The sequence below is a fragment of the Pteropus alecto genome, unplaced genomic scaffold (genome assembly GCF_000325575.1).
Source record: "Pteropus alecto unplaced genomic scaffold, ASM32557v1 scaffold3, whole genome shotgun sequence".
Taxonomy (NCBI): domain Eukaryota; kingdom Metazoa; phylum Chordata; class Mammalia; order Chiroptera; family Pteropodidae; genus Pteropus; species Pteropus alecto.
Genome location: NW_006442484.1, coordinates 68,343,046 through 68,365,556, shown reverse-complemented (window position 1 = coordinate 68,365,556; position 22,511 = coordinate 68,343,046). Strand labels below are relative to the sequence as shown.

The 22,511-nt window shown below is 40.3% G+C and overlaps 1 protein-coding gene across 4 annotated transcripts in view; it reads left to right on the top strand.

Annotated features, from left to right (window-relative positions):
* Window positions 1–22,247, top strand: part of KLF7 (Kruppel like factor 7) — a 78,536-nt gene extending 56,289 nt beyond the window's left edge. For all 4 annotated transcript variants that reach the window (XM_015596659.2, XM_006921390.3, XM_006921388.3 and 1 more), the window contains 2 exons: window positions 13,531–13,654; window positions 20,239–22,247. In XM_015596659.2, coding sequence (XP_015452145.1) covers window positions 13,531–13,654; window positions 20,239–20,290 — 176 coding nt within the window. In that variant the 3' untranslated portion in view covers window positions 20,291–22,247. The remainder of the gene's footprint in view (window positions 1–13,530; window positions 13,655–20,238) is intronic.
* The last annotated feature ends 264 nt before the right edge of the window (window positions 22,248–22,511 follow it).

Sequence of the window (22,511 nt, the reverse complement as noted above, 5' to 3'; positions counted from 1 at the left end):
TGTTTTAATTGTTGGCAGTTAAATGAGAGGTAGTGTGAGGTGGTGGTTAAGCCTATGGACTGAAGTTGAGACTGCCTAGGTTTAAATCTTGACTGTACCACTTATAAGCTGGCAAACTTGATGAGTGGCTTAGTTTCTCTGACCCTCAGTTTCCTCATCTATGAAATGAGGGAGGATAATAGTATATTTCTCATAGTGCTATTGAGAGGGTTAAAGGATAGAATATACATAAAGCCTTTAGTGTCCTGTAGTGCCCAGCACATAATGAATGCTTGATAAATAGTAATCAACACGCTTCCCCAGGATTTGTGAAGCACTTATCATCAATCCAGGTTGGGTGGAATTGGGCCATAAGTCTTGGCTCAGGATGATCATTCAAGATATTTTCTCTGGAAAGATACAGTTATTTAGTTTGTTTGTGTATAACATTTTGTATATCTTCGTGAGAAGGAAAATGTAGACATCTCATCAGGGTTTGATTCTACCATCCATACATCCAAAAGAAAGAGCCAAACATATTTCAGTGGATGAGATATGAGGCATGGTGAGATATATACCATATTTTAGTGGTACACAGGCTTTGGGCTGTTTTTCTATACATGGTGTTAGGTTGTGGTTTTTGGTCTGAAGCCTTTGGATGTCTCATCAATGACACATTGCCATTTGAGGAGTTGGGGCTTGCGGTGTCATCTCAGATTGTTAAATGAAAGACCCGCCTCAGGAGGTAGACTACTCCTAACACCTTAATACTGATCTCCAACCACCTTAGCTAGAAATAGGTGATTGCAGCCCCTTTCTTCTCTAGGAAGGTATATCTGGGCACTGGGTGTTGATATGAGCCACCTTGTGTAAAGAAGGATTTTTGTTTGGAATATTTTAACAATCACCTAGCATTTGCTCGGCCATCATCTTTCTTCTTCACCGTAGTCCTGTGAGGTCATTGTTAGCCCCTTTTTGTGGAGGAGGAACTGAGACACAATATGTAACTTTTCTAAGCTTGCATAGTAAGTAGGAAGAGCTAGGGCTAGAATGCAGATCTCCTGATTGTGAGTTGTGTGTGTGTTTTCTACTAAGCTGTACTTGCACACATGAGACATCATTTACAGAAGCTCTGGTGACCTTTCTAAATAAAAGAAGTGAAATTGAGATGTGAAATAATGTTTATACTGCAAGTTTTGACCATTTGGGTATGTATCATTTTCATTCATCAGTTTTTGTTACCCTTTGAATTAATAAGAACACAAATGAAACTATTTGTGACAGAGACCCAAGCCAACAGAGGTTTAAAGAAGATGTAAGATTTTTTTTCTTTCTCATAAAAGACCAGCTCGCAGGAAGCTGTGCCCTGAGAGGTTGTCACAAGCCCAGACTTCTTCCGTCCCGTTGGTCCCCCATCCTGAGAGTTTCCACCCTTCAGGAATTGTCCCTGTCCACGCAACTCAAGTTGGCTACCCCAGGTCTGCTTTCCAGGAACCTAGTTTTCATGGAGCTATAAAAAAAAGTACAGCTTGAAATTGCACTTGTCACTTCCACTCACATCCCATCAACTAGAACTTGGTCATATGTCGACATGTAACTGCAAAAGAGCCTGGAAATAGAGCCTTTATTTGGGGTGGCAAGGAGCCCAACTAAAATTTGGGGGGGTCTCATTATAGAAAAGGGGAGAAGGAATATAGAAGGACAACTGGCAGTTGCTGCTCTGCTCTTAGTCTTAACAGTTTCTTTTTAGCCCGTAACACAGACATTTTAACACGAAACACGAGATCTAAAATTCTAAACGTATAACATGGTAAGGGAAAAATCCTAGTTCATTCTAATTTGTGGCACATTACAAAATCAACATAACAGCATGAAAACTAGGTTCCTGTGGAATGCCAGAAGTTGTGAATAGAAACAATTTACATTTCGCATTTTGTGAGAATATTGCATTATTAGGATAAAATGAAGTGACTAGGGAATTAATAACTTGAGTGAGCAAGCATATAGGATCAGATTAACCACATCTTAATATTCTTGTACTTTTTCCCCCTCCAAAGTGTAAAATTGCATTGACATTTTTGTAGCAAATAAAAAGTTAGTAGAAGAATGAAGAGAAAGTATTTTGTAGCTGTGGGGTTAGCACTGACAAAATTTAGTCTGTCTGAGGTTAGAGGTAAATAGGCTGACAGATTGAGTGGGGGTGTTTCTACATGTGAGTGTCAGCATGTTTGTGCTGAATCGTTTGCACATTTGGGGGGAGAGGGAGCTCATGTGTGTGTCGATGTGGATTCCGCGGGTGGCTTCAATCTTTGTGTTTTCTTCCCAATTTTTATTGTGGAGCAGCAGAAAGGATGCAAGGGGATTTAGGTTACAGCACTTAAAGGAAGGTTTGAACAAGGACCAGAAATATGTGCATATATTTTCCAGTCGAGTTAATGTCTCCAGCATTCTAAGTCTCGAGAACACTGAGGTCACTAAACCTGGCCTTCTGTCCTTGAGAGCTTGTGGGTCTGGGTCTTACCACCTCTCCGGATTGTTCTTGAAACAGCTCCTCTCAACCCTTCACCTCAGCTGTGACAAACCACTGTCTTTCTTTTCGGGGCTTTTGCGCATGCTGTTCCTTCTCGCTGAAATGACTGCTGCCCTTGTCTCTTCAAGTTTCAGCGACACCGAGCTCCTCTGGGATGCCTACTCTAATGGGCCTACAGAGTCTTAGGGACACACACGCATGTCCACACACACGCATTCATCAGACACGTTGGACCTTGTGTCTGTCGTTCGCACACATGCGTCGGGCTTTCCCACCTGGGAACTCCTCTGATGCAGTCCTTCTTCTAGCTTTAATCTGCAGCAGTATCATACTCCATACACATTAGAACCAACAATTAATGTGAGTCGAATTCAATTTGTCACACTGGAGAGGCTGGATTTTTACCATCAGTGAATTAGACCAGAAGTCTAAGTATTTGACTTTGCCTGCACACCCGTGGACAGAGATGAAGCGTTTCATAGATAATGCATGTTAGGGCTTATGAATCTGGAAGGTAAGGTGGCAACAAAGTCTTTTATACTGTTGATTTTTAATTAATCACCAGTCTCTTAATTAGCAGACATTGTACTGAGTGTATACAATGTGCCCTAGCCTGTGTGAGACCTTGTGGGTGATTAGCAAAGAGGCAAGTAAGAAAGCAGGTAGCCCAGTGCCTGGACACACATTGGATACTTCATTGCATTTAATAATTTGGAGATGTAAAATTAAAAAATTTTAATGCGCTTTCTGTGTAATGTGAGTGGGGAAAAGCAGGGCAAGGGATCAAGGCATAAAAAGAGAAATATCTCCAAAGAATAGTAAATAATTGGCCAAAGGGTAAAAACTCAGACAAGGCTGTAGTTTTCTGAGCAGGAAATAACCCCAGGTTGGCATAACATGTAGAAGAGAGACACATTCTGAGTAGGGGACATCCCAGTACGTGGGAGAGGCTGGGGAGGGCTATTTAGGGATGTTAAAGAGTGAGGGCTTTATGTAAACAGCACTGAGTAGATAAGAGTAGAAAAATAAGTGAGATGGTTATGTGGGCATCTTTTCCTACGCACATAGCCAGTGGTATGTGAAAAGCATCTGTCCTAAGTTGTTATTTGTCAGAATAAGAAACTAAAAATTTTCTTTTGGGTAACTTTTTTTAGAGTTCCTACTAGAGTAAGGTAAATATTTGGGTTGCCATAGCTAATGGGGAAATTCATTGTCTGAAAAAAATGCGTTTGATCATGTTGGAAGAGAATTGTGTAGACACATTGATGTTTAAATTCTTGACTGGTTTAATATTGAGGGAAGTCTCTAGGGAATTGGATCCTTATCTATTCAACTTGAATCATAGCTGGTCCAGAGATAGAAGGGCTATCTCTCCATCATCCCTATGTAAATTATCCAGTTTGGGTTTCTTGAGGATAAAGTTACCTCTTTTGCTTTTTAATTTTAGGGCAAATTACCTTATAAAATATTGATATGCTTAGCTCACTTCTTCACCATCTGCATTTGTATAATCAGGGAGTAACAATTAAAATTAGCTTTAGCTTAATCAGAACAAAATCAGGATGCTCAAACCATTCATTTGATAGCTTCCAGTGTCAGATCTGATGTGGTTTTAGATTAACTACTCCTATGGGTTTTTCACATCATGGGTCTATCTCTTTATATGTATCTCAGATATGTAGCAGAAAGTTAAATTTGCATCCTAACAGTAGGTGATTCAGACTTATATTTTCCAATTTTTGGTTAACAAAAAGAAAAATTCAGTGTGCCTAGGATGATAAATTAGGCATCATCAACCAATGTGGTATATACCAATTGATGACTTTCACGGGTGTCAGAGCAGGTCAGCTTTGATTTAGCCTCCCCTCCCTACCCACTTGACTCCCATGCCCCTCCATTTTCATGACTCCCAGGTACCTAGTCCTCTCACATTGCCCTTAGGCTCCCCTAAATCCTCCCGAGTGGGTGTCAGATAAGCCTACCCTCACGCAAAGCCATGTGCTCCACAATTATTCTTTTTATTCCTACCACACTCCATGCAAGAAGAGTAGATTTCTGGTCATACCCGCTTGAAGTTGTACACCCGAGTTGCCAACTTCTGCAACTGATTGCATCTTTGGGGCAAGGTTCCTGTTCTGTGTTGGTTTATTTCTGAAGCACACACTTCTGCATTAAAGATCTCATGACTTTCAGGGTGGTATGGTGGTACTTTTGACATAACTAAGCTTGGAACATATTGTGTGACGCTAAAGAAACATTTCTTTCTCCTCGTTCCTGAAATTAAACTTTTAAAAGTGACTCAAAAATTAATGGATTGGTCACTGTGGTAGTAATAGACTACTCATGCATGTGTCCTCTGCAGCATAGCTATCTTTGCATTTGCATACAAAACCAAAGATCGGCTATGAGTTTAAAATTCATATTTTTTAATAATCAAACTCCTGCCTAAATACCTCAAATTGAATTGTGAGAACCTAACTTACAAAGTAATACTTTTACTATCAAATCGAAGAAATGTCCTACAATTTTTTTCAAACAAATTCATATGGTGTAGTTGTCATCTTGACAGGAAAAAAAAGTGAATGTTTTGACAAGTTTTTCCTTCAAATTTAGTATATAGCTAGCTTTTAACTTTATTGTAACTTTAGTAATCACCAAAATACGCTTCAATTTCCAAATTAACATTAAACTTTCTTTGAATTTATCTCTGAAAAAGCTGAAAAGTAATTTTTAAAAATTAATCTTGGACAGTAACAACAAAAGAAAAAAAGAATAAAAACAAAACAAGAAAAAAAAATTTTTTTTTTAAATTAATCTTGATGCCAGAAAAACATTTGTTTTCCCTAACGGTCATGCTTACCTACTTCACAACTTGAGAACATAGAGCTTCAGGTATGAGTGTTGACGTCTACATTTTTAAGTGAGTGTATGTTTTTTGAGAATTGCATTCTTAAGAGTTTGGGATTTTTAGTTTAGTTTTGTTTTGTTGGGGAGAGGATTAGTTGTACCTCACTCAGCCCACTGAAAAAATATTAGAATACCATACACATTCTTATTTAAATGAAAAATCAAAATATTGTGATACTCCTTGGCTGATGGGAAACATGCTGTGGTATCTAAAAACACATGTATTGAGATCACAGGTTGCATATTGCAAAAATTCTAATTGCCAACAGCTATACTTATTCCAGCACCTAGGATGGTTGCCAGTTTTCATGACCAACCCAGTCTTCCTCCAACATTTCAAACAAATTGACCAAAAATCTAACACTTCACTTCCAAAGGAACATTTTGAAAATATTAAGTGGACTGTGGTATATTTCCTGGCTATGCTTCACAGGCAAGATGAGTGTGAGAAGTGATTCAGCATGATGCTCGAGTTTAGATTTCATGGAGAAGCCCTGTGCCCCTGCCCTGCACACACAGGTGATGGAGGTCTCTGTTCCCAGAGCCTTCTCTGGCCTCCTGCATGCCTACAAATTCCCTTTTAATATCACCATCATTGTCATAACACCTTTTATCCACTTGGATGAAATCACTCTCATGTACTTGATTCCCTCTAATCTTCATAACTTTAAGGAAGCAGAACAGGTTTTTTTTTTTTTAATTCCTTCCCCACACAATTAAGAATAAGTTCCGAAGAAAAAGTTAACTGAGTCTACAAAGCCACATAGCTACTACGTGGCAAAGACAGAACTAGAGGAATCTGGTTTTGGATGACTAACTTTTTTTTTTTTTTTTTTTTATGACTAGTCCTTTTTTTTTTTTTTTAACCACTAGAGCAATGATTCAGGTTTCATCGAGGCATCGAAGGAGGCCTCGCCTAATGGTCCTACAGAGTTTTAGGGATTCCCTACTGCACAGGTCCATGCACATCGGGCCTTGTGTAGTTCGTACGCATGCGTGGGGCTTTCCCACCTGGGCACTCCTCTGAAGCAGGGACCATTTCCTTTTTAGTTTTAATCCCCAGCAATGCCACTGCTTGGTACATTTTAGAACCAACAATCAATGTTGGTTGAATCCAGCTTATCACACGAAAGAGGCTGTATTTTTACCATCAGTGAACTAGACCCTAAGTATTTGATTTTGCCTGCTCAACTGTGGACAGAGAGGAGGTGTTTCAGAGATAGGCTTTATGAATCTGGAAGGCATGGTAGTAACAAAGTGTTTGGGACTGGACATAGGCAAAAGTTTAGGAAGGATGAACCCTTATGCTTGAATTGATGGTGGGGTTTCCACATAGAAAATATATTTTAAACCAGTGCTGTCCAAAATAAAAATATATTCAAGCCATATATGCAATTTTATATTTTCTAGTAACTACATTTTTTAAAAAGTAAGAGGTGAAAATAATTTACCTAAACATGTATATCCAAAATATGATCATTTCAACATAAAATCAATATGAAAAGATTATTAATGAGATATATTTAAAATCTTTTAAAATTCTAAGTCATCAAAATCCAATGTGTGTTGTATATTTACAGCATATGCTAAATTTTCAGTGTTTAAATTAAATGTGGGTTTACCAAAACAAGAGTATAAAATAATCTTTATGTTTCAGTTTTTAAATTTTAATTAAAATTACTTTAAATTAGAAATTCAGTTTCTTAGTCACCTTAGCCATGTCTCAAGTTCACAGCCACATGTGCTAGTGACTATTATGTTGGACACCACAGTTGTCAACAGTTGTGGGATTGAGTCAAAATCTTTTCTCAGCTGTCTCCATATTTTGAAGTAGGAGCTACACTTACTGAGGATGTGGTTTAAGTTTCAGATTTTAGATTTTTAAACAACCATTTTAAACAACCAGGCTATGAGGAGTTAACCTAATCTAGGCCAGTTATTGTTGTATAAGTTGTTTTAGGAATAATAATTTAAAAAAAAGAATAAATTTTGTATGTTCTGTAAAGTGACAAGTGCAAATTCAACAGTTTAGATCCTTGCACCCAATAGATCTTTGGGTGAGCAAGTAATGGATAAATGAAAAAAAAACAACAACATGGAACGTAGATAATGAGTACACATTTTATTTTACGTTGTAGTTATAAATGCTTTTGAAATTCTGTAAAATAAAGCCCTGGTCTTGTTTTCCAGCAATCACCCAATCTAAAAACCTTAAAAAAAGAAGACATTTAATAGTCAGCTGAAAACTAAGAGGAACTCTGAGACAGTTTTCCAAAGCAGAGTCAATAATGGGGTATTTTTGAGTAACGGCACATGCATCCGAGAAGGGATTGCCCAGCGATGGAGCAGTATTTACTGCTCACTCTTTCTCCGGTGTTAAGAAAGCTTAGTGACATTTTCTCTCTCAATGTCTGTTTCCCAGGTGGCTGAAATTCTCTAGTGCTGCTGAGTATACCATGAAAGCAATTGATGGGTCTGTGCTGATTTCCCCTAGATGTCCTCAGTGGCAATATAAACCTATTACAGAGTATTCTTGTTCCTTTCCATTTTGATTTTCCATTTCCTGATCTGCAAAATTTCAAGTTCCTAATCCAAGACCTTAAGGGACTAGGACCTTGACATGCCCAGATAACAGAAATCTGGTAACCACATTAAAAATAAACAAATAAAAAGAAATAGATAAAATTCGTTTTAATAGGAATCTGGGCATGCCAAAGTCCTAGTCTCTTTAGGTATTGGATTAGGAACTTGAAGTTTTGCAGATCAGGAAATGAATGCAGAAAATTTGCATTAGTGATGTTTATTTTCAAAGGACTTTTAAACCTGGAATGCAAGAGTCTGACACATGTTCATATTTCATGCCATAATCTATATCTTAAAGGCAAATTTATAGTGCAGTAAGTTTGACATATCACTTACGCTCTCCCAAACACATCATCAGTGAGGGCCTTTACAAAGGAGTTTCATAAAATGACGCACTTGGCTTCTCAAAGGGGATGTTGCTTGGGAGACTGTGGTCCCAGGTGTAAGATGACGGTTTCATGAAGATTTTCAGGATACTCCTTTTTTAGGCTTAGGCAGAGAGGGAAGAAGTGGAAGTGATCTTTGATGGTGAAGGAATATTTACTCCATTGTAGAGTTCCACATTTTAGTCCCTGTCACCAAAAAGTAACCAGGTTTAAACAAGCAAGCAAGCAAACATTTTCTACTCTTAAGCCAGTTCAATAGAATAAGAGGGACTGAAACCACACAGGCTGTCCTGCCCCTCTGCGAGTACTTGGGTCTTTGTTGTAAATCAGGATGCTTTTTATTCACTTAAGGTATTCCACAGGATTGAGCCAGGCCCTGCTTTAGTGCTGTTGGTATCCAGTGAGCATAACGGATGCCTGCATGAAGCTTATGCTCTATTAGGGGAAGCAAACAATAGTACACACAAACAGTAACCAATCTAATTTCAGAATGATTAAGCGATACGGAGAAGGTAATAGAACCTGCAATTTTACAGATAATGGTGAGGGTAGGTCTCTCTTTAAGCAGTGATGTGAATGAAGTAAGGGAGCTAGAAAGTTCCATGCACAGAGAAGAGCAAGTGCAAAGGCCCTGAGGTGGGAGCGTGCGAGATAGGTATTGGTGAACCCAGGAGAGAGGAGGAGGATATGTGATTAGAAAGGTAGCCTGGGGCTAGATCGCGTAGACTGTATACTGTAGGGCCTTATAGACTTTTGACTTTTATGCTGAGAGTGGTAGGAAGCCATTGGACCGTTTACATTTTTATTCTTAACCTTTTTTGGGTCTTAAACTTATTTGGCAGTCTGGTGAAGCCTGTGGAACCCTTTGCAGAATGGTGTTCTGAAATGCGTAAAATGAAATCCAGAGGATGTCAAAGAAACCAATTATATGGAAATGTAAGGAATAAGGTCTCCTGTAAAGGACACACATGCTCTGATTTACATTTTCAAAGGATTGCTCCGACTGCTGTGCGGAGAATAGACTGTAGGGACCAAGGATGGACACACCAAGACCAGATTGAAGCCAGGCCGTTTTCATTTATATCCTAGGGCAGCAGTCTCTAAGTAGGATTGTGCAACACAGCTTTTTCAGTGCAGGAAGAAAAAATTATAACTTCTATTTATATTTAATTTACCCTAATTCTTCTAAATTTCTGTATTAAATGTGTGTTTTATAATATATTATGATATATTAGGACATTAGTACATTTATATAATTCATGAATAAATCTACATATACTGGAAGGACATGTTCAAGAAGTATTTCAGTTAAGTGTGATGATCATGATATAGGGAGAGTTAACTCTGTAAGAAACTAAAAAATGCCACAATGGTTTAGACCACAGTGCATTTCAGAGGCCATTTTGTGGGAGAGCGTGAATCTTTGTCATGATTCAACCTTGCTAAAATAAATGTAGGTCCTTTTTATCAAGCATCCTTAACTCTCATTAAGAGCCCTCGTATGGTTATAAATCTATTTATACCTGATTAGACCTACTGTCACCTCTGAGGTGACATATATTTCCCTAGGGAAACAAGTTTTCTAGGGTTAATTTCCAGATAGAAAAAGTCATTCTTGATATTCCTCCTGAAATTCAGGTGGTTCTGAAGAGTTGTCTGCTACTCCCAGCACTGGGAAATGTCGTGCTCGCCCGTCCATCCTCTCTGTGATGGGCCCGCCTTCATTTAAACACTCCTGGACTTAGGAGTGTTCCTGAAAGAAACCTAAGCCTTATATAAAATGAGCAGAAATCTTCAGGTAGGCTGTCAGGATGAAAACTAATGCATTGTGGATATAGGTGGTTGTACCCCCAAGATCAAGCAGTGGGGGCTGGTGTCTAGGGAGATGTGATCTTGGCCATGCAAAATACTGACATAATTTCCCTGACCTGCCTTGTGAGTAGAAATTGGTTTATAGAAGTGGGTATAGAAGCTGAAAATGAGGTCAGCCTAACCCCACTATTCCTGAGTCTTAATTTTAAGTCACATTTCCAATTCTTTATGTTTTTTCTGCTCCTTTGAGTTCTTAACTCTGCCTGTTTCAGGCACTGCTCCTTCATTTAGCTGAGTTCTTTCTTGGTTATTTTAAATTTCTTATTAGAAAGGGCAACACATAGGTAAACTAATCAGACACTGGGAAAATAGCTTGATAAGTCAGTATAACTTTGCTAAACTTTCAGGGCGCAAAGGGGTTTGTCCTTAGTATTATTCTGTGTAGCACCTAGCTGTAAGCAGGAAACAATGTTAGGTGATATGATTCAGAGTCAAATCAAGCTATTTGTAGTTGCTGTTTACACAGTGGCAAAAAGGACACTGAATAGCTACTGGATAGGATAACTGGTTTGTTCCAGGATTAACTCAGAGCCTACATTATTTTCTGGGAATTAATTAAATTCTTTACATTATTTGTCAAAACAAAGCAAAACAAAACTAAGTTTAAAAATTCAGCAAGGGGGAAAACAAACCGTTGAAATTAAAAAAAAAAAACAAAAAAACAAAAAAACCCAAACACATCCACTTTAGTCTTCACTTTCTCTCTGTCCTTCCTGTGTCCTTCAGAATGTGGTTGCCTATGATGGATGGGTCAGTTCGATTACGGGATTGATTTGGGGGACTGGATGTCTCTGCTTATAGCTGTAGAATGTCATGGAATTTCCAGATGCCTTGTTGCATTTGGGGTGTGTTGAGTCTTCATGGTTCCAGAAACCTCCAGTTATACTTGCATTTGAAAGCCTTTGTGGGTGGAGGGCATTTTGACTTTGTGAAGTCTTCGGTGCCTCATTCTCTCTCTCTCTCTCTCTCTCTCTCTCTCTCTCTCTCTCTTTTTTGTTCATATCAGATTTCTTTGAAGTAACAAAGCCTCATGGGTAATCAGATGCCAACACACTTCCCTGAGAGGGCACATCTCTCTCCAGCTGGGGTCTCTTATTTCCCCTTCAGCATTCCACTCGTTCAGAGCAGATCTAAAGAGCACTCAGTTTTTCTGGTCTATTCTCCATCGAAATACTGAGAACATATTTATAATTTAAACGTACTCTCTGTTCCCCAACATTTAGGCTGCCCAGAGTGACTCTAGACCCAACTGTCTGGAGCCTGAGCTCTGAAAGTTTTCACTGACACCCGGTTAGACCTGTCTCCTCAGCAGCCTCTGAGGGTACAGGTAAACTGAGGAGGAAAGGTAGTTCAAATTAGCTGAATACTTACCTGTGCCAGGCTCGAGATACATGTCTTATACCCGATAACTTATTTAAACCTTACAATAAACGTGGGAAGCTCACCCCCATTTGACAGATAGGGACACTGAGTCTTATTGTCTGTAATGAACTCAGAAAGGTCCCAGGTGTGCTAACTGCGAAGCTCATTCAACATCTCCACTCTTCACCTTGTCTTCAGCGGGTGCACTTTTCTAAAATTTTGGCTTTAAGGATCCAGAAGGTGAACTTTTAACATCGCTCATTGATTCATTTTTTTTTTTACTGGTTTCCAAAGCTGAATGGATTTCCTCCTGTGCTTCCAGCTCTCCTTCATGTCCTCTTGGTGCCTTTTAAAAGAAATGCCTGCGTTTCTCATTCCTCTTCTCTACGGGTCTTACAGAGCAGTGGCTCACTAGGGCACCGATTTAATGAAATAAAATTTTCAATCATGTTTGGTTTGATTCTAGGTGATACAAATAAAGAATCATGAACACTTTGTAGTCAGGTTTAAAGAGAAGAAAAAAGGTAGAAAGAAGAAAGTGAGACAAGTATAGTCCTGGGCAGTGTCTCCTTAAGTGCCGCCTAGTGAAGGTTTAGCTATTAAAAATGGAGAAATAATAGTCCTTTGGCACTTGTGTATCCTGAAGTTTGGGGTTTGGTAGTTTATAATATTTACCAGTTATCTGAATCGTCCATGTGTCAGGCACTGTTCTAATTAATAGATAATATGTATTAATTTACATAATATTAATTTATCCTCTCCAAACCCTTGGAGGTACATACTGTTATCTCTAAGAAAACAGAGGCACAGAGAGGTTTATTAACTTAGACAATTGGGGGCAGAATTGAAGGCTTAGCTCAGGAAGGTTGGCTTCAGAGCGCATGACCACTTTGCTAAACCTGCCTCTCAGTTACAGGGCTCAATAACCCTCATGATTTCATGGGGTCTTAAAGATTATTTCTCTTTTTAATTAGAACCAAAAAAACATACAGTTGGAAGGGTAAATATCTGTCATGTTTGGTGACAGACATTAATGGGTTAAAAAAAATGGTCTACAGAAAAGTCATGTAGTTTTTCTTACATATCCCTCCATCTGTATTTACTGTGCGAAAAGGTCACTTGAGCACAAGAGCTCGAATTTCATGCTTATAACCAGCTTTACTGTGGCTAAAACCTCGCTCTACAAATTGACTTTAAAAATATTTTGTAATAATGTGTATCTCTCTCTAATATGAATGCTCTGGAATCATTAAGTTATGGGCTTCTTAAATAGGACTTTGTGACTGTATTTCACCTAAATGCCAGGAACCGTCAAGTGATTTTTGCGTTACTCTCAAATTGTAGCCCTTTCTCGTGACTGTCCTTCCACTCAACATTACTGGAAGGAAGAGTGGTTCTGGGAGACCCGAGCTTTTTGCCTGGCCAGGCAGCTACCTGGCTACAGTTTGTGGTAGGAGGGCAGAGGAGAGAGGAGACCAAAAAGGCTGAAATGGTAAATTACCGTAGGTTCTGGAAAAAAAAATAGAATTAGAAGCATTTGTGGTTCAGATGAAAATAGTACACTTCCTTTCTGCTTAGACTGTGGGGGTCAGAGTGCTCCAGGGAATAGAAAATAAATAAAAATTGATTCCCCACCAGTCAAAGGAAATGCTCTGACTCTGGGAACCGAAATGACAGCTCCAGATTTGAGGATCTCGTGAAACCACTTTTGAAGGTTAAAAAAAAAAATAACAACAACAAAAACATCAGGAGACTAAAGAAAATGTGACACACTATGTTTAGAAAATGTGGTCTTTCAAGAATGATTTACACAGCCCTTTCCAAGACCAACGAACGAGTATCAGAATCTGATCAGGCGTGTGGCCATTTGGTTCTTGTCACTGACCGTAGTCATTTCATCTTTTCTTGCAGGTGAGAAGCCTTATAAGTGCTCGTGGGAAGGTTGTGAGTGGCGTTTTGCACGGAGTGATGAGCTCACGAGGCACTACAGGAAACACACAGGTGCAAAGCCCTTTAAATGCAACCACTGCGACAGGTAAAGGAACTCAGAAGCTGCTGGCATGGGGAGGGGATTTGGGAGGTGGGTTGGAGGTGGGCTGTTCGTGTTCTCTTCAGTTCATCACAAGCCTCTCTCACGAAGGGAGTCTTGGGCCTGGGAATGCCTTTTACTTCTTCACTGGGAAAACCAATGAGATAAGGGTGTCTTCTTGCATGTAATCGAGATGATATGAGTTCTTGGTTCAGTTACACAAGTATTTACTGAACACCAGTTTTGGGGCCAGGAACCATGTTAGTCACTTGATATCAACAAAACACTTCCTACCCTTAAGGAGATGATGGACAGATTATTTTAGTATGATATGAAAAGTAACAAGATGGAGAATGGTCACCTGCAGCTGCTTCTGATCTGTTTATGAACATCAAAACCATTTTCCCTCAGCTCTAATAACATGAAAGAGTAGAAAGCCTGCTTAACAGAAGGACAGTTAGTTATAAGGCTTTCTCTGAAGTATTATTAGAAATGAATTAACTGAAGAAAGTTCCCATTCCTGGGGGGCCCGAACCTTTCTTTTTCCTTTGAAAATAGTACAAAGATCTAAAAGATGGTGAGGCTTTGAGAACATATTCTGTAATTCAGTTTTCAAACCTTCAGCATTTGATAGTGGAAAAAAGAGCACGTAGCAGCAGATACTACACAAGTAATAGTATCTGACAACCTTGGCATTATCAACCAATAAACCCCAAAATGGAGACTCTGCAGGCCAAGGTGAAGGCAGGATTAGGTTTAGACATAATCAAATAATGGGCTTGCATCTGAGCGTGTTATCCTTCTAATCCTATTTCTGTGTTTAAAAGGAAGCTTAAGAAAATTAACCATCTTTTTAATGCAATACTAAAGGTCTCGGTTATGATGAGAAAAATGCTTCTAATACGATAAAAGCCCTGAAAGCCTCAGGGTTCCCCCGCTTGGCCAGCAGCTCGCAGTATGGCAAGAGGGGTGTGCAGGATGTCCATAGAGGCCTCGCTCTCTGTGGGAGGAAATGTGATCGCTTTTGCATCCTGCCTCCCCCAGTCCCTGTGTGGGCACCTCCCTTCGTCAGTAGTAGTGTGTGTTTGTTTGGAGAGCAGGGCAGGAGTGGCCACGTCTCATGGGTGGCCAGTTGGCTTGGATCTCCTTTAAGATGCTTATAAAGGAGCATTAGTGTTTTTCCTTCTTTTTCCCCCCTTCTTCCTGAAGAGGCTATTTTCCTCTTATCTCTCTTCTTTAAGAACTAAATAAAGCCCCCATGCCTCCTGGAGCCCAGAGATAACCTCCCACCCCAGGGCTAAGGAAATGCACTTCTTGAAACTATTGTCTCTCATTCCTTTGGAGCTCTCCTCTGCTACCCAAGAATACAGCCTGTTTTTTTAATTTCTGTACCATTACCTAGACTTCCCAGCAGCTGTTCTAAATATTTCAAACCAACTGGATATTTCAGTGAAAGAGACACAAGAGAGGGGTGATTTGGTTAATCTCGTGCTTCATTTTCCTCAGAATATACTATGATTTCTGGAGCTAGAAGTTTGCCAAGCAAATGGTACAAATTCTGTGACATGGTATTTGGGAGAGATTGTGAGTAGTTCAGAATCCTGTGACATTGGCCAGTCGTCAGTGCATTTTCAACAATGTCAGAAAGGAGGGGTTGGACTCTTATAAGTGTCTTATGACAGACAGCACCTTGCATTTCAATTGTAGGGATTGTGCTAAGAATAGAGCAGGTCTGGGAGGTGGCATTGGGAATTGGAGTGGTACCAAAGCAGATGAAAGGAAAGCCTGGAGTGACTGGGGATTTGGCATTCCTTAGAAGACTTTTACCTTCAGAAACAGAGGCCCTTACTTAGCAGGACACTGGATCCTGTTGGTACCATGGCACATATGAGTGTCAGTAGCCTACCTCTTAACCTTTTCTAATTTGAGCAATCAGACTACCTTCCCTATTTAGAAGCTAAGCTGGGATTGGGGTTTCCTTTCCTGAAAGCATATACCAAGTCTAACGTATACTTTCATTTTGCCTACAGGCTAAACTAGAAAATACATCAGTATTTTTTACTAACATTTAAAATTGGTAGATGCCACAAAAATCTCTGTACTTCTGGCTTTGTCTGGAAAAATCAGAAGATCTGCTAATAGTGGGCTCGCATTCCCATGTGGCCGTAATTTCCTGGAGCTAAATAGTAATCGTTACCCATTTGAGATGGCCATGTGATCACTAATTTCTCACTGTCCCCACCACTGCCTGTGGTCTCCCAACGCGAGGCAGACCATCGGTCGGTGGACATGTATCATCACACTTGCTCTCTTGTCTGCTCTTAACAGAGAGCAGTGCTTCTTTGTATCCATTCCTTATCAAAAGCGGAATCAGATGGTGCTGCATGTTTCTTACCCTTGACCCACCACCCTCATTTACTTTATCTTCCTGACCCCTGATGCCATTGGGTTTCGTGACCTTTGGCTTCTGGTTTGGGTTGGGGAGAAAGCAGTGAGGTGGCTCTGCCATTTCCTTACCATCAGACTGAACTGTGCAGCCCACTGATTGATCAGCTGCTAGAGGATGAATCTTGTTTCTCAGCCCACAGGACATAAGCTGCTGCTAGAGGTAAAAGGACTCTGCTTCCACTAGTGGTAATATGCAGGCCATTGTCTGCAGACCGAGCACAGTCATGATCTAGGGAGAATGCAGTTATAATCTAGTACCTCCAAAGTCTTGGGCACTTGAGAGGAGGCATTTTGACCTTTGGTTTTTGGGTCATTTTGACCTTTGGTTTTTGAGACAGCCCACTTTCAGGTGGTCAGAAATACCAGCCAGTCTCTAGCCCTTTGGTGCCCTAAAGGGTTCCTGTTACTTAATGCCCACATGAGTTTAATGTGCCTTTTTCAAAAGCAAGAGAGATGATAATAGGAGTTTGACTAGTTCTCTGTGATGAACAAATTTGTTAAGGACTTTCTTATTTAAGGTCATTTGCCTGCTGTATAGTTATAAATACCCTCTGGGGATATATTACCCTTAGAATTATTTGAGTCTGCATTTCTAGATGCTGAGTTTATCTATTACCTTTTATTATTCCTATGTGGAGCTCAGTAAGTATAAATTAATAAATATAAATTAATCATGACAAAATATCTTGTTGGTGTATTGAATTTAAATAAAATCCTCAATGGTGAGAGACCCAGTCTAATTCTAAGTATATACTTCCTACAATTTGAACAATGATGCTGATTTGATAATGGAAGAGTGCAATGTTAAAAGATTTGGTTTGTTTTTTTCACTTTTTTTTTCTGAAAGAAGTTGAAAGATAAAGATAGATGCTTGTACATATATTGCTAGATACCCAGCACAGAGTAGGCAATTAGTAAAGGCAGAATAAAAGTTTAGAACCCATGCATAATTGAATACTTATTTCAAATGAAATTGTGTATCAAGAATACTATTTTCCTCTCAGTTCCCAGAAGAAAAGGTAAGAGGTTTTGCCCACTGCCAAGACCTTTCCTTCTTGTCATCTCAAATCCCCGTGTCTCTCTTTTGAACAGACAAGATACTTGGTCTCTGCTTTGTTGCTTTCTCATAGGCCTTTATTGATCAGGCCTGACCAGATTAACTTCTGAATTCGCTTTCTAGTTGCTGCCATTACCAAGTGCCATAAATTTAGTATTGTCTTTATATATCTTTATATGTTTATTATCTAATAGTTCTGTAGGTTAGAAGTCCAACACAGGTCTCACTAAGTTAAAATCCAGATGTCAGCAGGGCTGCATCTTTCTTCCTAGATGCTCTAAGGGAGAATCCATTTCCTTGTCTTCTCCAACTTCTAGAGGCTGATCACATTTCTTGCCTCCTGACCTTGTTTCCCCATCATCAAAGCTACTGGGTTCTTCCCATGCCACCAATCTCTCTGGTTTTCTCTTTCAATTTCTTCTTCCATTTTTAAGGACCCTGTGATGACATTGGCCCTGCCCAGATAATCCAGAACGATCCTATTTTAAGGTCAGCTGATTAGCAAGTTAATTCTATCTGCAACCTTAATTGCCCTTTGCCTTGTAACCTAACATATTCACAGTTTCCAGGAATCAGGTATCGACATTTTGGGGGGACCATTCATTATTCTGCCTGCTACAAACTCAAACTGATAGCTCAGCTCTCCCTTCTCAGCCTAAAATGCAGGTGTGGTTACGAGCATGGGCTCTGGAGTCAGAGTATTTGGGTTCAGATCTTGGCTTTGCCTCTTTATGATGAATATCTCATCTGGTAGTGGGGATAAGAATGGTACCTTCTTTATAAGGTACTTGTAAGGAGGTTAACTTTAAAAAGGAAATACCTTCAAAAAGAACTTCCCAACTTAGATCTTTTTTCTCTAGGCTGTTGGGATAATGGGGGGTGGGGGAGAAAAGGAGGAAGGAAGGCAGTGAGGGAAGAATGGAAGAGAATAGGCAGTGGGCATTACTGAGTATACTCTCAGGACAGGTCAGAATTATGCACATTAAATGCTAAATTCCCTGCAGGCTATATTGCTTTTCTGTGCCCCAGTGATATCAAGTACTTGCTTTTAAAGAAAATTTATCACTGTTTTATAGTAAATCAAATCCCTTTTATATGGCACGCTAAGGGATTATCCAAATATCTTGCTCATACTAAATCAGGACCCGAATATAATTAGAATTATTATTATTCAATATGTTATTGGATTGGAATGTTTACCACTGTACTTCTCCCGTTCTTATGTTTTTGTTTTTGTTTTTTTTCCCCATTTGCCTTTGTTCTGTTTTGCTTAATTTCCTTGGGATTCTATCCTGCACATGTACCTGTTTAAGAAATGGACACAGAGTGTGTGGAGAATGTAGGAGATAAAGCAGGATAAAGCAGTTTTTTGTGTGTTTGTTTGTTTTAAGAATGAACGAACAGGGAAAAGAATTTTGCACTGCGAAGGTATCTTGGGCCTCAGGGGAGCCCAGCATTAATTTCCCAGGTAGGAGAGTGGCCTGTTTTAAGTGAAGAATCTAGAGAAAGAGCACACATCTAGAGCCAAGAATGATGCTATCTTATGTGCTGACTTCACCAGGATTCTCGTCAGAACCTTAGGTTGTAGGGCGTGGGGGTATGGAAATGCCCTGTCTATACAGGCACCAGACTCTGGACTCAGACTGGTGTCAGCCTCAAAGAGTACTTACTAGCCTAGGTAAGAAGAACACAGTTAGATTGTCTCTAGGCTTAGCTGGATCCAGGTTCTCAGATGTTTACATCAGGAAGGAGTCTCTCTCTCTCTCTCTCTCCCTCTCTCTCTCCCCTCTCTCTTTTCTCCTCTGCTTCATACAACTGCCCCCATCTGCCCAGGTTCATGGCCTTCACAGCCCCTCAGCATCTCCTACAGCTTACCCCTTCTTTCCATAGCCAGCCCCTTGTCCCCTCCTCCACCCTAGCTGCAACCTCAGGCCACTACTCTGTCATTTCAGCCAATATGGCAATATGGACACCAGCAGCTCCAGGTTTCAATCTTCGTAGCTTACAGCCCCAGTGGAAAAAAAGAGCTGCTTTTTTTCCACCCATAGTTTCAGCAAATGTCCCAGTGCTGGTGATCATCGATCTTTATGGGTCACTTGACTGTTGCTTAGCAGTTCACTATGGTCACAACTCCAGCCCAAGGAGAGGGCTCAGCCTCATACAACTGAGCATGTAGGAGAACTGCCGTCCAAGGGAAAAGCTGGCTGGTGGCGTCAGAAGGGGAAGGATTGAAGACAGCCACTGCATCTACTCTGAAAGCTGAGGAAGGCACTCAGTGGTGGATCTTAGGTATCAAGAAACAGTGTGAAAAAGTGGGCTTGCAGATCTACCTGGGTTCGACTTTCAAGTTTGTCACTCACTAGCTAGGAAACTCCCTAGCCTCAGCTGCCTTATTACCACAGACACACAGAAGGGTGTGAATAGTTATGATGGAAGACTGCTGAGGATGTTACTGGGGTAATATTGGGGAAACACCTAGCACATGTCTGCATATTCTACCATACTCCATAAATGTGAGCTCCCTTCTTCATTCTTTCTCTTGACTCAAATATAGAATCTCTGTGTCGACCTGAAGGCTGTGTTTCTGGGCCTCACTTGTGCATCTGAAGACTGAAATCTGGGTGTTGAAATGTTAGCATTCCACCATTCAATGATACAGGCTAATCATTCCTAGTATATTTACAGTGTATGGGCATGACACATGTTTCCAAAACATTTGCACGTTTGTTTCTTCTTTAGTAACGATGATTATGATAATAGTTGTTAACATCCACTGAGATCTTACTATGTGTCAGGCAATAGTTTAAGCCCTTTACATAGATCATCTATCATTATCACCATTTTACTGAGGAGGAATTAAGGCACAGAGGTTAACGTGCTCAAAGTCAGACATCTATGGAAGAGCTGGGATTTGAACCCAAGCAATCTGACTGCTGAGCTCATCTTCCTAACACACTGTCTTGCTTCTTAATACACATGTGCTGTCTGTCTTTAAGGTAGGGTCAGTCATTTTCTAAGGGGTGATGGAAGTCAAGTTCTTTACCTGGACCTCTCTAATATCCTTCTTGTTGTTTATATTTCCTAGGTGTTTTTCCAGGTCTGATCATCTTGCTCTCCATATGAAGAGACATATCTAAAAATCCTAAAGGCCAGAGTTGCCATGACATCGGCCGTTGTCTGAAGGAAATGCCATGAGGCAGGGGGCTGGACTTCAGGCGGGGACCCATTGCCTCGCAGAAGAAAGTTCTCACTTATAAACCTCTGTGTACACACACACACACACACACACAGACACACACATACACACATGCTGTCATGCACAGACCCCTCCTACACACACACTGTCATGCACTCAGCTGTATTTAAAATATATACGTCTATTCTTTATGCCTTGCCCTAGCCAGATGGTAGAAGACAAAGAAGGAAACCAGGTGAACTCAGCAAGGCAGACTGGCTGCTCACTTCAGCACTATTGGAATTATTTCCCGCTGTTGCCAATGGAAATCAAAGAGAATGGATGTGACGTCTCTGCAGGTGGACGGCAGTAAGAGGGGCTTATTTAACTTGCTTCTCAGTGCAACTTGATAGGAGAATACAACGTCTTAAAGTTGCATATGTGTAGCACTAATGTTTCTTTTTAAATAGTTGGGGGAAAATGACCTAGAAAACCAAATTGCAGTTTGGTAGCCAAAATTAACTCTTGGTTTATTTGTCCTTTGTGTGTGAAAAGTCCTACTATTCCGTGCGTCCACCTTCCTCAAAGAACTGTTGATCGGTTTTGGTTCTTCTTAGTACCGTTGAGATCTTTCGAGTCGATACCAACGGCCTTAGCGGCGGCAGACTCTGGAATAACACCTTACACCTTTCTGGCCTGCATTTCTCTAGACTTCACTCTTAAGGGAGGAGTTTTCTTTTCTTACTTTTTGACTCTTGCACACCATATGCACTAGGGATTCTGGAAACTTCTAGCATGACTGCAAAGTGGCCAAGAGAATAAAGTCCTTGATGATAAATCACAGTCTATCCCTTGAGCCTCACCTTATTGCCAGTGCTAGATTTTTTCTTTTTAATCTCTCTGTTTTTGCTAATGAAAACTTGAAAAGCTTATTTGGAAGCTTAAATGTTTTATCTTTTCTCCATGGACTAAACCTCTCCAGGACTCTCTCAGCACCTGGATGTCCAGCTCTCGAAGCAGCCAATCAGATGGGACATCACAGTTCTCTCATCCCCTTGAGGCGTCATGACCTCAGCTCATAGTGATCAACCCTGTGCTGTGTATCATTGCTCTCCTGTAACCAGTTTCAGCACAGATGTCGCTAGTGTCAAAGGGCAGCTGCATATTGAACCTAACTCTGGGTTATGACCTGACAAAAAGCCAAAAATATAACTCTTTCCAGGAGTGGGGAAAACTGAGGATGCCTCCCAAGTCTAGTGACTTCAAAAAACATCATCCTATCTTCCTCTCATACCCACTGAGCTCACGTTACCCCACTTGTCAGACACACAATTCAAAATGCCATTATGGGAACGAAGGGTGGACGTTTAAGAAAAGGGTTGAGATGTATCTCTTAAGGTCTGTCTAAAAGGAGAGACGTATTTCTAATTTTTTTCTGGCTAGGCCCATCATGACTTGTGACCTAGAGCACCCAGGATGAACAGAGGCCTCACGTTTACTCTGCAACCTGACTCCAAGGGGGTTCCATTTCTTACTTCTCATCCCGCACACACATCCAATATCGGTCTCTATCTACCCGCATTCTTAGCTAGCTGGCACTGGCCTCAACTCCAAAGACTGCCTTTAGGACCATTAAATGGCCTATGCAAGCAAGCGGGGTGGTTATTAGGACAGATTGTATATTTTGTATATTCTGGGACCATCCCTTCAAGACACGTCTAAAAAACAAAAATGGCGTTTGGTCCGCACATGGTTGCTGCTGCTTCATCCCAGCTGGCTCCCCTCCTGCCCTCCTCTGACTGTTTGACTCACTGACTGTTAAAATGCTACCCCATACCTATTTGGGATGCAAAACTGATGTCTTTAAAAGGAAATAATAATGTAAGAAACACAAATACATTTATGACGACAACCTTCAAGATCCTTGGCATTTGATTTCTGAGCTTTCTGCAACCTTTGATTTCACTGAAATGTTGAAACCGTTCGTCTGAGGGTAAAGGAGACTCCTTGTCACAAATGCTGTAGCTGCCAATTGGACACTTGGGGCATTCTGAGGTCTGGCCCTTAAACTTTCCTTTCTCTTTTGCTTTTTTCGATTTAGACCAAAAAAAAAAAAAAAAAAAAAAAAAAAAAAACAAAAAAAAAAAAAAAAAAACACCCAAAAAAAAACAAAAAATCCCCAC